At 32.8% G+C, this 17130-nt stretch overlaps 1 protein-coding gene across 1 annotated transcript in view; it reads left to right on the forward strand.

The window, feature by feature from the left end:
• Positions 1-17130, forward strand: part of PALS1 (protein associated with LIN7 1, MAGUK p55 family member) — a 113061-nt gene that overhangs the window by 41606 nt on the left and 54325 nt on the right. The window contains exon 2 of the mRNA XM_074290429.1: positions 13646-14167. Coding sequence (XP_074146530.1) covers positions 13801-14167 — 367 coding nt within the window. The 5' untranslated portion in view covers positions 13646-13800. The remainder of the gene's footprint in view (positions 1-13645; positions 14168-17130) is intronic.

Below are 17130 nucleotides of genomic sequence, written 5' to 3' on the forward strand. Positions count from 1 at the left end.
CTGTCATTTGATATTATCATTTCTTGCAAGGTTACTAGTGATTATTATAATTCTCTCCTGGCTTACTTCTCTCGCCTCTCCAATCTGTGGCCCACAGAGTTGCCAAAAGTGATATTTCTAGAGTACAAATGGATTTTTCTTTAATATTTTTCTTTAAAATTTTGAGTTCCAAATTCTCTCCCTTCCTTATCACTCTCCTCAAGATAGTACGCAATCAGATACAGTTGTTACATGAACAATTATTTAAAACATTTCCATATTTATCATTTTGTACATTTCCTTCAAATAAAAGGAAAAAATAAGAGAAAGAAAGTGAGAAATAGTATGCTTCAGTTTGTATTCGGTTGATACCAGTTCTTAGGAGATGGATAGAATGCTTCACCATTAGTCCTTTGGAATTATTTTGGATCATTGTATTGCTGAGATTAGCTAAACAATTTACTGTTCTTAATTGAACAATACTGCTGTTACTGTATATATCCTTCTGGTTCTGTTCCCTTCACTATGCATTAAAGGCGCAAATCTGCTTGAGAAGAGCTCCACTAGCTACCCACTATTTCTAGTTTAAGCTAATCTCCCTTGAATATTTTTTATAGCAGAAGTGTCAAATGTGCTCTTTGTGAGTCTAAACCAGATTAAAATTTAACAAAATAAAAACATAATAAGATATTTTAAAACTAAATCATTATGTGATCCTCAGAGATTCTGATGTACAACTTAGGGGTCCATTTCTATTTCATACTATTGCTTAGCAGAGCTGATCCAGGCAGCCTTTCCTCTACTAAGTGTGCATTTCTCCTATCATGGATTCTTGTGTTCTGACCAATTTTAACTCTCCTTAAGAACCTTTGTATAAGCTGCTTTTCTCCATGCTGAGAATGAACTCTCTTCAATATTCAGATTAAATGCTACCTACCTTCCGCCTTGATACTCACTCTTAGTGCTATATTCCCATTGAAAGTACACCTAAGGGGCAGCTAGGTGGCACAGTGGATAAAGCATCAGCCCTGAACTCAGCAAGACCTGAGTTCAAATTTGGCCTCAGACACTTAATAGTTCCCAGAAGAGTCACTTAACCCCAGTTGCCTCAGCTTGGGGGAGGGGGGGAGAAAAGAAAAGAAAGTATACCTAATTTGTATGTTTTGTACTTATCTATGTTATCCAAAAACTACAATGCTCAGTACATACTTGTTGGATGAATATATAAAAGATTACATGGAGAATTGGGGGTGGGTAAGGAATAGGAAAGAAGCCTGCAGACCATTGGTGTCTCCAAGAGAACATTGGACTGAGCCCCAGGAGAGATTTAAGTTCCAGTAGTGGCTCAAATACTAACTACTTCACTACTTTGAACTTCATTTTCCTCTTTGTAAACAAAGAGTTTTGATTTCTCAGGTCACTTCCAAATCAAAAAATTTGATTGTAATATCCAGGATTGTTTGTGATCTATGTGTTACCACAAACTTAAAAATTCTGCTACTGACTGGTAGAAGAGCAGTTCCTTTTGTGTACCCCTTGAGGGAGTAGTAGCTTAACCCACCCACATTTTATAGGAACAGGAAAATCTTATTTCTCTATTTCAGGCAAAAGGTAGAGTGCCAGTAATTCCATATGATATAGTTTAGTGGTAAAGCAAAATTATTTTTACCAAATGACCTTCCTCAAATTTAACAATTTTAGAATATCCTTCTGGTGTACTAATAAGTATTATTAGAATATGGATTAAAGGTAAGAGAAAATTTGCATAGATAGCTTTTTGGTCCTAGATATGTTTGTTTTTTTAATTTGTCACAAGAATCACTAGGTTTGGAGAAGAGAGATTTATATTTGGAAATCAGAGTGTTATAATAAGACCTTCCTAATACACCTAGAAAAGATTTCCTCTTTTTTTTTTTTTTTTTTTTTTGTCCATTTTTATTTAATAGATGTCCTCAAACTTAAAACAGATGGCAGCAAAGACTTGCTTGAATTATCAATAACTATATTTAGAACTTTATTTAGAGAGTTATACTAAATCTCAGATCTTAGTAAGAACATTTCTTTTTTAGGCTGCTTATCAGAGTGTCATTATTCTCTTATTGTCACCTAGTCACCTAGTCATAGTCACCAAAAGATGGATTTTTATCTTTCCCCAACCATTTATTAACTTTAAAATGATCAATAAAAATGAACATTTAGTATACGAGATACAAAAAAGATTGTATATGGAACCATGAATTCCTGTTATTCCCAATTTTTTTTCTGACTCCTTGGACTTCTTTTCAGTGGCTCAACAAAAGTAACAACTAATAATACGTTTTAGACTGAAAAATATCTATAGCCTGACCTTTGATAGTTTATAAGAGTAAAATATACTCTTAATCTTTTTTTTTTTTTTTTTTTTTTTTTTTTTGAGGCAATTGGGGTAAAGTGACTTGCCAAGGGTCACACACTAGGAAGTGTTAAGTGTCAGAGAATAGATTTGAACTCAGGTCCTTCTGGCTTCAGGGCTGGTATGTTATTCACTGTGCTACCTAGCTGTCCTCTCTCAATCTTAATATAGGTGTGCTGTGTGGTCAGTAGCATATTGGTGGTAATGACAATTTGTATTTAAAATTGCAGAGAGCTTTAAAATAACAGTATCTTAAACCAAGATCTAGCAGTGTCGTGTGGAATGTAGACATCTTATGGAGTACAAATTTGGTCTCATACACTTATTAGCTCTGGGCAAGTCACTTAATCCTGTTTGCCTCATTTTTCATCTATAAAATAAGCTAGAGAAAGAAATAGCAAGTGACTCCAGTGTCTTTGCCAAGAGAGCTCCAAATAGCATCGTGAAGACTTGGATATGGCTGAAATGACTGAACAACAAAATCATTTGCTGTGTAGAAATTGTAGATGCCATTCCATCAGAAGTAAAGAAAGTATGTACATTATTACCATTATAATATGATTACAATTCTGTAAATACTATTTATAACAATAAAATAAATAAACAGAAATTGAGGTAGAAAATGAATACAATTCTAAAATCAGATAGGAAGTAAATTTTAATCTGATTTAGGCTGTCATTTGGGAATATCTTACTAGCAGTGTTGGATACCTCTATTCTAGAAGTTCAGCTAAAAAATCCAAAGAAAAATTGTTTCAATAAAGTAACAGGACCAGTAAAATCTTCAGCTTTTCTATTACTTACAAAATTCAGGGGAAAATATAAATATATGCAAATATATAAGAAAATGTACATGTAAGATATTAAAATTTTTTCCTTTTCAAATAATTGCAGAATGTATAAAACAGTACAGCAACAAAAGCACAGAAATCATGATCAGTACAAAGCTCTATAGAAAAACAGAAGACAAACAATTAGAGTGACTAATTGTTCTTATCTGGGATGTGCTTATGTAAACATGCCAGTAGTTCCTAAGCTAATTAAATTTAAGGTCATTCTTAAATAACAAAATTCTTCAGGAAGCGCAAAAATTAAGTCTCAAAGAAAATAATGAAAAAAGGTTGGGAGGGGATAGCACTGTGCTAAAACTTAATAATCATAACTATTAAAACATAATAAATGTATAAATATATAAATTAACATATCTATTAAAATACAAAAATAGTTCTTTTGAATAGATTAGGAATATAATTCAGACATAGTAGCATAATGCTTGATAAATATAATTACAATTAATTGGTTAAGAACTCAGAGTTTGGCCAAAATTGATAGAAAAAAATGGAAAGAAGACTGGTATGAATTGGTTCCAGGTGACTACGTTATTTAAGTTTACAAGGACATGGAAATTAGAGTAGGAATATATTTTTAGTTAGGTAGAAATAAAGATCTTTATCTTTAACATGATGGACAGAAAATTTTTGATCAAACAATGGTCATTCATAATAAAAGAGAAAAGGGACAGTTTTGAATTTACATAAAATTGAACAAGGTTTCACAGAATCATTGCAGTTAGAAATAGAAAGGAATAAATCTTTACAATTAATTTCCCTAATTAAATCTGATATTCAAGATAAAAGAAGATTAAATGATCAAAGTGTGTGAATGATTGAAAAATTGTTTATTAGGTTACCATATACTATACATGCTAAGTTCTAGGGACAAAAAGATAAAAAAGCAAGAAGGATGTGTATGTGTGAGAATTTACAAGTATTTTCTTTCTTGCTCACCTCTCCTTTCTCACTGAGAAATAACAATAGCAAAAGAAAATCTTTTAAACAAATATGGGTAGTCAAAACAAAACACATAGTTACACCAACTGTATCCAGAAATACATGTATCATTCTGCATCCTCATTCCCCCATTCATATTATGTTCAGGCAGTAAGTAGCATTCTTCATTATCAGTTCCCTGGAGTGTTGATTGGACATTATATTGATCTGTTTTCTTAAGTCTTAAAAAGTTTGTTTGCAGTGCCTCAGTTTATACCTATCTTCCCAATGTTTCTCTGAAACCCAACTTTTTTGTCATTTCTTACAACACAGCATTCCATTACAATCAATCACCATAATTTGTTTAGCTGTTCTCCAACTTTATAGGCATCTCCTTAGTTTCTAATTCTTTGACACCACCATAGTACAAGCCACTATAGCTTTAAAAACAAAACACACACACACACACACACACACACACACGGATCTGTTTCTTTGATTCTCTTTGCATGTACATTTTAACATTAGTATGACTTAGTCATTGGGCATACACAATTTAGTAACTTTTAGAACGTTTTTTTCAACTCCTCTGTTTTTAAAATCTAGTTTTGTTTCATTTTCATGTCCCCTGTTCCAATGAGAAAGCAAAAAAAAAACCAAACATTTGAACCTATGGTCAAGCAAAGCAAATTTTCATGTTGAGCATAATGAAAATAAAATAAAATTTCCATTTGCATTTTAAGTTACTCAACTTCTCTAATCAGAGGTAAGTAGCACATTTCATCGTGAGTCCTGGAATTGTGGTTGGTCATTGTATGATGAGAGTTTCTAACTTTTTTGAAGTTATTGGCCTCAATAATATTTTTGTTATAAATTGTTCTTGGTACTTTTCATTTCACTTTGCATCATTTATATAACTATTCCCAGGTTTCTCTAAATTCACTTCCTTTTTCATTTTTAAAAAGTTGTTGACTCTCTCCTTAAATCTTTATTTTAAGCATTCTTTTTTTTTTTTAGATTTTAGGTCTCAAATTCTTATCCTCCCAACCCTTCCTTCATACAGAATATATTTTCATATTGTATGTATTGAAAAAAAGTGAAAAAATTATATTTCAGTTTACAGAGTTTATCAATTCTCTTTTGTGTAGGTAGATATCATTTTTTTTTTTCATTATGAGTTCTCTGGAATTGCTTTGAATCATTGTATAGTCAAGTCTTTCACAGTTAATCATCATTACAACATTGGTTTTTCTATACACAATGATATCCCAGATTTTCTCACTTCACTTTATATCAGTTCATAAAAGTCTTGCCATGTTTTTCTGGAGACTTATCTTCAATTTCTGGCAGCACAGTGGCACCTCAAATCACAGTCATGATGCAGTTTGTTCAGGTATTTTGAGTAGCACCTCAATTTCCAGTTCTTTACCATAATTAATAAAAGCTGCTAAACATATAAATCCTTTTTCTTTTTCTTACTGCTGTTGTACAGACCGACTGCTCAGTTGGACAGAGTTTCAAATATTCCTCCCAAATGGTTGGATTAGTTCAAAATTCCAACAGTTTATTAGTGTACCTATTTTCCCTCATCACCTTCAGCATTTATTATTTCTGATAAGTGGGAGGTGGTAATTCAGAGTTCTTTTAATTGGCATTTCTCTAATCACTAATGACTTAGAAAATAGCTAGTGCCAGTTATACCTAATGCCAGAAAAGAGTTTGCTATAATCTCTTTCTGACCTCTGTTTAATTCTCTTAACATCTCTAGTCTGAGCATTCTGAATAATTGCTGTTGGTGCCACATCTTTCTCCTAAGCCCAGTGCTTCTTCTGCTGACTTTGTGCTTTTTCCATACCCTTGGTATCATAGTTTACTCCTATGTATCTCCTGTTGTTCTCTGTGTTGATTTGGCTACTCCAAATTTTATTTAGGAGTTATTTTAAAGTTTGGAAAGGAATGTTGGAAGAGTTCAGCTGGGTTACTGCTTGTACACTGCCATATTGGCTTTACCTCTGGCATAAAGAAATGCCAATCTCATTTTCTTTCCTGATAGCCAGTCCACATCACTAGTTTCCTGTGGGATATTTCTAACTGGATGTTCCATTAATATATTAAACTCAATTATGCCCAAACAACTCCTTATTCTCTTCCCTACCCATCCACCCTTATCCAAACCATCTTTCTTCTGTTTTAATATTTGTTTCCTTGTTTCCTGAACAGTATCTTTCTGGACTCTCAGGTTTGCAGCTTTTATCCTAGACTCTCCTCTCCTTTACTAAGTACTAAAATGAATATGAATTTTTTCATTGACATCAAATGACTACAATAAATAGTTTTAATCAACATAGAACTTGAGTTAGAGGGAATTGTAAAGGTCTTTTTTTAACCCTCCCTTTTACAGTTAAGGAAAGTGCCATCCATAGAGGTTGCCCAAAGCTTGCAGGTAATAGATAGTAGAGATCTTCTGACTCCAAATTCAGTAGAGATTTTCTTGGTTTCATTATATTGTTCTAGTAGACAGTTATGGTCTGCCAATTGAACTGTGCAAACTTTTAAATACTTTTTTCCATTTACTGTTTTACACTTGAACAGTCATCTGAGTTTGCAATTTTAAAAATTTAGAGGATTTAGCTAAATATTGTAGGAAAACTAGAGATTGATAAACAACATAGAAAGGACTTTTCTGATTTGTGTAAAGTAAGTTCTTTTCGCCATTCTTTTTCTGAGTTAGTTAACAAAGCTGTTGCTGACCACAAATTATCTTGCTTCACAGAATACCAGTAGAACCTTATTAATAAATGAAAATTCTTCACCTTTGCCTAATGCTGGGGGGAAAGGATTTTAAATATTTGAATATTTTGGGCAGCCAACTCAATCATATTTGTATATATGTGTAGGTGTATATTTATATAGATGAGTTATGTATTAGTTTTGTGTTTCTTTGATTTTTAATGTACCCAATACTCAGGGCATGTACTGTAAGCGAAATTTCGTACATATAGCATTCTTACACTTTTACAGCTTTTCCTATACTAGTGTTTCAATGATTAGTTTTCAGGGAATTTGGCATTCTTATGCTTCTGTAGCAGCTTATGAGATATTTCAGACAATCTGGTTTATTCTTTTTTTTTTTTTTTTAAACATATATGTAAACGATTAGTTTAAATGCCTTGTTCAACAAGTATTGTTAGTGACTGGTCCTTGTTTTGGAATCCTGGTATTCTGCTTCCAAATCAGATTTTCTTTCTGTTCTACCCTGGTTTAAAAATGTCCACTTCCATCTGATTCCAAACCTGTTCTCTTTGTTATAGGGAAATAATTTTGAAAACTCATTTTGGGTCCTCTTTCTATTTCTTGCCTTGGATCATTTCTGGGAGAAGGAATGCTATAGGGATTTCCTGTTTTGTTTCTAAAGAACTTTGATGACTAAATTAAACACGGAGGATTTACAAAGCTGAATTACACTTTGTTTTTTTACCTGCATTATGAGCTGCTTGCTTTAATTTTCATTCCTATTCTTTTCTTTCACTCTAGCTTGATATACTTCTTCTCTTTGCTCTCCTAATTTAACATTTTCTAGTATATGGGTATCTTTTCTTGCTTTTTTCTTTGATTTCTTCATTTTTCTTCCTAAATTTTTATTGTACTTCCTGTTGTCCTTAGAAATACTGATTCTGATAACTTTAGCAAATTTTTCTAGCTCAATGCAATTTTATACATTTGCGAGTCATAGAAATCTGGGATCCACCAACACCTAATTACATAGTAGTGATAATGATTTCTGAATTTACATCTATTGCAAATCCATGGTGTCTCTTGGGGTTCCATGCTGGCCTTAGCTGGCCATGTCTATAGGGTTTTTCCAGAGCCTTTCGTCTATCCTGACTTCCACTATAGTGTTAGCTTCCTTTTTTCTCTTTTAAGTTAGTATTGAAGAAGTCTTTCTATGACTCCCAATTTCTTAATATCTAAATATTTCAAAATTTGGTTGTTTTCCCTATGGAACTGATAGCTGATTTTATATCTCATGTCATAATTGTTTGTTATATTGACATTTAATAGTTCAGTAGCACTATAGATTTGAAGCTAGAAGTGGCCTAGTGATTTAGAGCTAGGTCAGCTAGTTCAACCCATTTATACAAATAAAGCATCTAAGACCCAGAAATGGTAAATACCTTATCTTAAGCTCCCAGAAATAGCAAAGTGGCAAATTTTCCCTTAACTCCAAATGCAGAATATTTCCAAACATTTAAAATGTCTAATTTTAAAGGCAAAAGCTTAGTTTTATATCTTAAAAATCATCTAGTCCTGCTTCTTCCTGTGAATTTCCAGTTCAAAATCACTTGCAGATGACTGGACTAATCCACTCAAATCAAAATATTCTAGTTGACCAGAACCTCTAGATTTCTCTTGTTAGACAATTTAATGGTTAAGAGTCTCTTCCTTATTGTGAATTTGTTTGTTTCTTGTAACCACACAAATTCATTCTTTTTTAAAATAGTTTTTATTTACCAGATATATGCATGGGTAATTTTACAACATTGACAATTGCCATACCTTTTGTTCTAATTTTTCCCCTCCTTTCCCCCCAGATGGCAGGTTGACCAATACATGTTAAATATGTTAAAGACAAATTTATTCCTTAGAAAACAATGTTTTACTGTTTGCATTATTGACTTTCTACCCATGTTACTTATACCTTTGGAATCCAATTCTTATCATGCAACAAGAAATTTGGTTTTACACAAATATATTGTATCTAGGATATCCTGATATGTATGGGATTGCCTGTCGAGGGAGGGGAAAATTTGGAAAAGTGAATATAAGGGGTAATGTTAAAAAAAAAAATTAACCATGCATATGTACTGTCAAAAAAATTATAATTATAAAATTAATTTAAAAAACCCCAATGTTTTAAATGTCAGGTGGGCTTTCAAGGTTGCCCACAAAAGCCTGTTTTAACTCTTGTGGAAAGGTTTAACTTGACCATGGATATATTCTTACCTCTTACAAGCAGCAGCAGTGGGAATGATTAAATAAGGAAGGTGAAGTAGATGATATGGAGCTTATAATAATCAAGAGGTACTTCTCTTGAGAAGAGGACGGAGTAATACTTTAATTTAAATAGATTGTGTCATTTGTCCTCATTTTTTGGATAAGATGAGGGAGGGGAGAACAAAGGAGAGCTGGGTGATCTGGATTTAAATTTATTTTAAATAGTAGATGGGTTGTTTTCAAGTCAAGTATACTTGATCTGGTAATTTTAAAAGAATTTTAGGGTAATCCTAAAACTATTGAATATAACATTTCTTAGGTATTTAAGGAAATATTTCTGCATTTCTTAAGTATACATCTTATTATGAATATTTACTTATGAGATTCTAGATAAATAATAGCTTTAGTTAAATTTGCAATATTTAACCTGCTTTTATTATAGTAGAAGCTCAAACCAATATGAGATTGGGACTGAATTTGCTTTATGTTTCCTACATTTTAGGTTTTGCCTTATTTAAAATAAGTTTAAATTTGATTTTTGAGAATTCTAGGAAAGTGTCAAAACAACAAAATATCCTTGGTCTGTGTTGCAGAAACAAATTTAGAAGTTGACAGTAATTTTCTAGGTGTATATATGTCATGCATTCCCTTGATTTCTTCCCCAGACTTCAGCATAAAACTCAAACCTGAATTACTAGAACTCCTACACAAATTTGTGCTGACTTGGGAGTTGTAGTTATTTAAGTGCTGGTTTTTGCTTAGTAATATATAAAGCTCCAAGATCCTCTTTCCATAAATCTGATAGCAGTTTATTTGAAAGAAAATGAAACAAAACACTATCTTAGGATTTATATAAATAGTTTTATTGGAGTTCTATTACTGAAACGTATAGCTAAATTTGTATAGAAATTGAATGAACTAGAATATATTATTACTTGACATCAAGCAGTACTTCTGAATTGTTTTGTCCAGTAGTTGGGATGAATTATGTTAAGCCTATGTTCTTTAGCTCAGTTCCTATTGTGACTAAACACATACATTTTTTACAGGATGCTGATTAGAATTAGGAATAGTGTAACACCTTGCTTTCCTGGGAATAATTCTGTTTTAATTTTTAGTTTTGCTTCATTAGTGCAATTTTATTCAGATGTCAGTATGCATCTGCTAAGATGATGTCTAAAATTTAAAAAGTTTGTGGCTTAGTAGATTTTTCCTCAACAGCTATGAAAGAATGGTCTATTTAAGCCTACCATTGAAAAAATGCTTATTTTATACAATATCATGTATAATATCTAAGGTATCTTCAGGTTTTTTCAGAGAAGACTTTCTCCTTGATTAAAAAAAAAGACTTAAAATATAATTTATATTAGGGATATTTATATTAAAACATTTGTCTCAAATGAATTTAGTTTTTTCCTCAGTATTGGAGAAGAAAACATTTAAGGGCTTTTTATTTTTTCTTTGGGCTTCTAAAACTTTTTTTGAGGCACCTCAATATCACAACGAATAGTGTTTGGCTGAAGTCAGGAAGAACTGACTTCAAATGTTCCTAAGACATTTACTATCTCTATGGATGTGGACAGGTAAGGTTCTGACAGGGTTACCTCTGGCAGATTAAGCTCTGTCATCCTAAATTTGTTAATAATAGCACCTGCCTCACTAAGTTATTGAAGATCAAATGCAACGATAAAGTGCTTTGCAAATCTTTAAATGTTACTTTATTATTGTGTTCTTTCCCTTCTTTCCAATTGTTTCTAGCCTAGCAATATCTGTATGGACATCTTTGGATGCTCCTTCTAATTAGTACCTAAATATACTGCATTCGGTATATTAGGGCACTCAATTTTACTAGTACTCAGGTGAGATTTTTTTCCCAAACAAGCTTCCAAGTGTTTCAAAGGGTCAAGCCTTGCCTTCTCTCTTATGTCCCTTGAATCAAGATTCTTCTTCTTTTTGGTAATGCCACATATCCTAAGTGATTGGAATAGTTTTCATAGATCCAATTAAATGGTATAGTTTATGGATCAGCAAACTGCTAAGAGCCAGCAAACTTGGACTGCTATTTGCTGTATTACTAGTAAAGATCGTTTTATATCTTTAAACACAATACTTAATTTTTTAAAATATCAAAAACCATTTCTGGATTTGGAGAGCAATGGAGGGGGAATTCTTAATTTGGCTTTTTAAGCTTTAGTTTCCCCACCCCTAATATAATGATTGTCTTGATAAAAACAAGGGTTAAAGAAATGTATTTGAATTTTAAGGATTTAGTGACCAAAAGACAGGCAAGTTTCAATTGAGTGCCACAACTTCCCCTTATCCATGCCGAAAAGCTCAAATAATAACTTTAGGTTTGGTGGGGGTGAAGGGAGAGGTGCATTTTATGTGATAATGAGGATTCCCTGCCTACCTTACCTAAGGAAAGCTAGTCTCTTATTATACATGAAACAAAGAAATCTCTATTTTCTACCTGCCTTCTGTTATAGGGTACACTGCAGCAGTATACCAAGTTCATATTTGGGTTGAATTTCTAGTTGTACCACAGCCCAGGGACTTCATTCCATTTCCGAAGTTCCTTTTCATCATAGGGACTTTTCCCTTCTATCTGATGCCTGCTTTACATATAGGTGTGGCCCAGCTCAGGAAGAAATGATGAATTTGTGGAATTCAAAGAACTATAAGAGCCTTTTAAAATGAATTGAAGCAAAATAAAGTAAGCATATTGATCAAAATATAAATACAATGACAATTGTAACAAATGGGGGAGGGAAATGAATGCATTGATTGTATATTGCTAATGACATTCCAGACCCTAGAGAAGAGTTGAGAGTGTACTGCCTTCTTCTTGAAAGAGGATAGATCGGGGAGTCTCTCTTTGTATATGAAATAATGGCATATTGTTGGAGGCCCATGTTTTAATTGGTGTTTTTTTAATTGTTTTTTTGAAATCTTTGTAGGGAAGTTTTGATAGTTGAGGAATGAGGACGGGAGTATATTTGTTTCTGAATGTTAAAAGAATGTTTTATAAAATTAATAATATAGGTGAATTTTAAAAATCTTCATATACTTAGTTTCTGTAAGATGAATTTTACATTGTAGATCCCATGACATAGTAATACTTATATTTTTAAGGTAAATAATTTCAGTCTCTGTCTCTTTCTCTGTCTCTGTCTCTCTCTCTCACACACAGACACACACAAACTTCCCCTTTTTTACTCTTCACTTGGTGATGGGTCAGATTTTTTTTGGGTTATTTTAAACTCTTGAAAAAGACTATCTTAATTAGAATAGGTTTTACATATCATAATTTGTAAATCTGAAGTAAATTTTTTTTGCTTTTAAAATAGATTTGTATTTTATTTGTACTCCATCTCTCCATCTCCATATTTGAGAATAATTTGATTCTTTGCCCTTTTTTGCTCCTGAGACAATTGGGGTTAAGTGATTTGCCTAGGGTCACACAGCTAGGAAGTGTTAAGTGTCTGAGGTCAAATTTGAACCCAGATCCTTCTGACTACAGGGCCTAGTGTTTTGTCCACTGTGCCACCTAGCTGCCCCTTGAGAATAATTTTGAAAAAAAATTCACGCTGCAGTACTGTGTAAAACACAATATTGTATATTATATGGTGTGTGCATGTATGTGTGATATTGGTAAATGGAATTTTAAATGATCAAACTAGATATACCTTATAGAAGCCCAGGCCTTTTGCATTGATTTCAAAGAATCATAGATTCAAGGCTAGATTGAAGGATAGAGAGAATATACAGGGTCATGTATCCTGCTTCCCAATGACCTGAATTACACAAATTGTAACCTCTCCATGACAGCAACTGCTCATCTTCCCCTCTTTTCTAGTTCTTCAAATTTGAGATTAGCCTAAGACTGGAGATACTAAGTCAAGTTCTTTCTTGATTTTAGAAATGTGGGCTGATTGGTATTTAGAGAAAAGTAATTAACTTCTTGTTTAAAATAACTGCTTTTGAATACATATAATTTTATAGTGAACTGTTTTTGATTGTCACAATTGTTCCATTCCAGATGAAAAAAGTAGACAAAAGTTGATAAAGTATGATTGAATTGTCTTCCTAGAGCTGGCAACTTAAAGATGTTACCATGCTCAAAAAGAGAAGGCTGCAATGAAATATACTTTGAGTCACAAATGATTCAACTATAACAATCAAATTCAGTTTTTTTTTTTTTTTTTTTTTAAATTTTCATTGGTGGAAGTAGACTTTAATAATAGTAAGGAAAAAATCATTTTCAATTAAGGGCTGTATATTTAGCCACAGAAAAAAGTCATTTAAAATATTTACTATTTGATGGTGATTTCCCAAATGAGATAAATGCAGTTGAACAGGTATCGGTGCCCATTGCCTTAGCATGATATTTAATTTCTGAAGGAAAAGATTCTGGGCAATTGTAAATTACTGTGAAGACTGGTAGATTCAACAATATATAAAATTTACTTTTGTATTGCAATTCTAATTCATAGTTTTTCTCTTTTCTTAGATTTCCTTCATGGAGAGAGTATCATAATATGATCATGAAGTTTCTGTTTCAAGAAGTTTCTTCCGGAATTAAAATGTATTTCAGATGGCAGAATCAAGATAATTGGTTTGGTATATAAAAAAAAAAAAAGTGGTGCTTATTTTTAGTAAATAACCATGACAACTTCCCATATGAATGGGCATGTTACAGATGAATCAGACATTGAAGTAAAGAATGTTGATCTGACACCTCAAGAAGAACCTCAGAAGCATCGAGAGATGGCGGTTGATTGTCCTGGAGATTTGGGAACAAGAATGATGCCAGTACGACGAAGTACACAGCTTGAGCGAATTCGTCAACAACAGGAGGACATGAGACGTAGGAGAGAGGAAGAAGGAAAAAAACAGGAACTAGACCTTAATTCTTCCATGAGACTTAAGAAACTAGCACAAATTCCTCCTAAAATTGGAATAGATAATCCTATATTTGATACTGAGGAAGGAGTTGTCTTAGAGAGTCCTCATTATGCTGTGAAAGTACTAGGTAAGTAGAAAATATAAAGTAATAAAATGTTTTAATATACATGTTATTGGTCTACCTGCCATCTAGGGGAGGGGGTGGGGGGGAAGGAGGGGAAAAGTTGGAACAGAAGGTTTTACAAGGCTCAATGCTGAAAAATTACCCATGCATATATTTTGTAAATAAAAAGCTATAATAAATAAATAATAATAAGAAGCTATAATTATATATACATATACACTAAAAAGCTATAATAAGAAATTAAATTAAAATATATATACACACGTAATTTTATATCATACAATTTCAAAGGTTAGGAGATTTGTAAAAAAAGGAGTAAAATGCTTAATCTTGTTAGAATTTTATAGAAACTCTAGTTTTAAAAAAAAAACCTCTGAAATCATATAGGTATTTAGGTTTGTGAACCTTCTACCTAAAGAAGAATCCTTTCCAAAGTATACCCCAGTAAATGGGTAAGTTTTTTCTTTAAAATCTTATATAGAAGTGAGTGGGAATGCTATCTTTTTTTTTTTTTTTTTTTTTTTTTTTTTTTTTTTTTTTTTTAACCAGAACAAAATAATGTTCATGATTACTATTTTGAAACTCAGTACCACTGGACACAGTTATGCGTGTCTCCCCCTCTCCTCCATCCCTCCATAATTTCCCTTGAGATTACTGAACTTTTGTTCTTCCAGATCAGTATATTTATATAAAGAAATTCTTAGGTAGTTGACCATTTATAGATTAAATCTACAAATTTTGGTGGTATTGTCACCTTTCAAACAGTGAGCAGTTTTTTACTTCTTTATTTAGTGCTGTAGTTGTTGCTGTATATGTCTTTTTTTTTTTTTTCCCTGAGGCAATTCTGGTTAAGTGACTTGCCCAGGGTTACACAGCTAGGAAGTGTTAAGTGTCTGAAGTCAAATTTGAATTCAGATCCTCCTGACTTCAAGGTTGGTACTCTATTCAGTGCGCCACCTAGCAGCCCCTGTATATATCTTAATAGGTGGACTCCCAGATATTTTATATATTTTGTAATTATTTAGAATGAACTTTTTTTCCATCTCCTAGTACTGGATTACTTGGATTCTCCAAGAAAATAATCATGGCATCTGAAGAAAGTAATGATTATTTTTGTTCTTTGGTTGTGTTTTCCCCCTGAATTTCTATTTCTTTTATGATTTCACATGGGAAAAGCAGATGGATTGAGGTTATGAGCGCTTGAGGAGTAGAAGTGAAACTGGAATAGAAAACTTTTTTAAAGAGTTTGATTGAGAATGTGAGGAAGAATACAGTGTGGTAATTATCTGGGATAATGGAATCTAGGGAGTCTTTTCTTATGTTAATAGGTAGCAAGTAAATAGAAAACAATAGGGAAAGATTGATTGTTGGAATAAAAGACAGGGAATGGGACCAAGGGTAAAAAACTAGAAGGATGGTGATTTTGGTGAGGAAGACTTGAGAATTAGAGGACAGTGATGGAGATAAGTCAAGATGCTATGAGAAGAGGAAAGAGGGAATTGGCAAATAAGAGGTAACTCCCAGCAAATAATATTTAAATTTTGGGAGTGTGTGAGGAGGAGTGGCAGAGAAAATACTGAAGGAAGGTTTGAGGAGAAAAGAGATTGGCAATAATTGATCTATATGGAGTGGAGCTGATTCATTAATTAGAGAGAAGGCTTCTCTTGTTTGTCGTAGGAACTCAGTTAAGATGGTCACTATTTCAGAAAATTCTTCGTCTCTATTAATCTGCATATGAACATTAGGGAAGGAAGCAGGTGGTGTGGAGTAGTCCAAGGTGTGAGCAGTGCTAAAGCCAAGATGCTAGGGAATAAGATTTAGGTGGTTCACCTGGGTTCAGAGATTAGGATAGAAGGAAGTTCTGATAAAAACTGATAATAGCTTAAAACATTTTGGGGATAAGAGATTGTGAGTGTGGAGGAGAAGGAAAATAATTTTGAGAGGAGTATTTCATAAGGAGAGATGATGAAATGATGGAATATCAATGTTGATTATTCAAATGGACCCCTCCTCTACTTTGTGAATAGGTAGTTATTTAATTTTTTGTGTCCCTCAAAGTAGTTAGGCCCTCTTCTTTCTGTATTTTTGCAAATAGTTTCTGTAATATTGGAATTAATTGTTCTTTAAATTTTACTTAGATTCATATAGAATTTACTTGTAAAACTGATGAAATGCAAGAATTGGGGTAAGAGATTCCCCTCTGGTCAAAGTCACAGTGAAAGAATACCAGAAGTCTGTGTGGCAAAAAGGAATTTTTTTCACTAAGAAGAAAGCTTTCTTAGTAGGCAAAATTCCTGATTAGGAATTTGGCAAAAGTGGGTTAACAGATCCTTGATTATATAGGGTAAATCTTGTCCTGGGGGTTGAGGAGCAGTTTGAGCCACTCTCTAGAGGACTATTGATTGTGCCTCAGGCCAAGATCTCCAATTGAATGAGACCACTTAACTTGGGAAGAGCATTGTCAGGGAAAGGTGTGCTTTTCCCAGGATTTGAATGTCTCCCCAAAAGGAACACAGTTTATATCCGCTCCTCTACTCCTCCAAAAAAAAGGTTCAAGGGGACACAATTTACATCATTTTTCTCCAAAAAGATCTAAGTTTATATCAAAACTATATGAACTGAAGTTTTCCCCCCCCAGTGGGGGAGAGTATTTTCGTTAATACAATTTCTTTTTCTGAAATTGGGTTATTGGTGTTTTATATTTTTGTAATTATAATAGTAATAATAATAGATGGTGGTGTAAAGTTTAGAAAGAGCTTTACAAATATAATCTAATTTTTAAATCACAACAACACATGAACTTAGGTACTATTTATTATCCTCATTTTAGAAATGAAGAAACAGAGCTACATAGAGGATAAATACCTTCTCCAAGAACATAGAACTAATAAGTGGCTGTTCTATGTTTTGTTAGCATATAATTGGACAATATGATTTCTCATGTTTTCTTTCCCAGTCCTTTTATC

This window comes from Sminthopsis crassicaudata, chromosome 2, assembly GCF_048593235.1.
Source record: "Sminthopsis crassicaudata isolate SCR6 chromosome 2, ASM4859323v1, whole genome shotgun sequence".
Classification (NCBI taxonomy): Eukaryota; Metazoa; Chordata; class Mammalia; order Dasyuromorphia; family Dasyuridae; genus Sminthopsis; species Sminthopsis crassicaudata.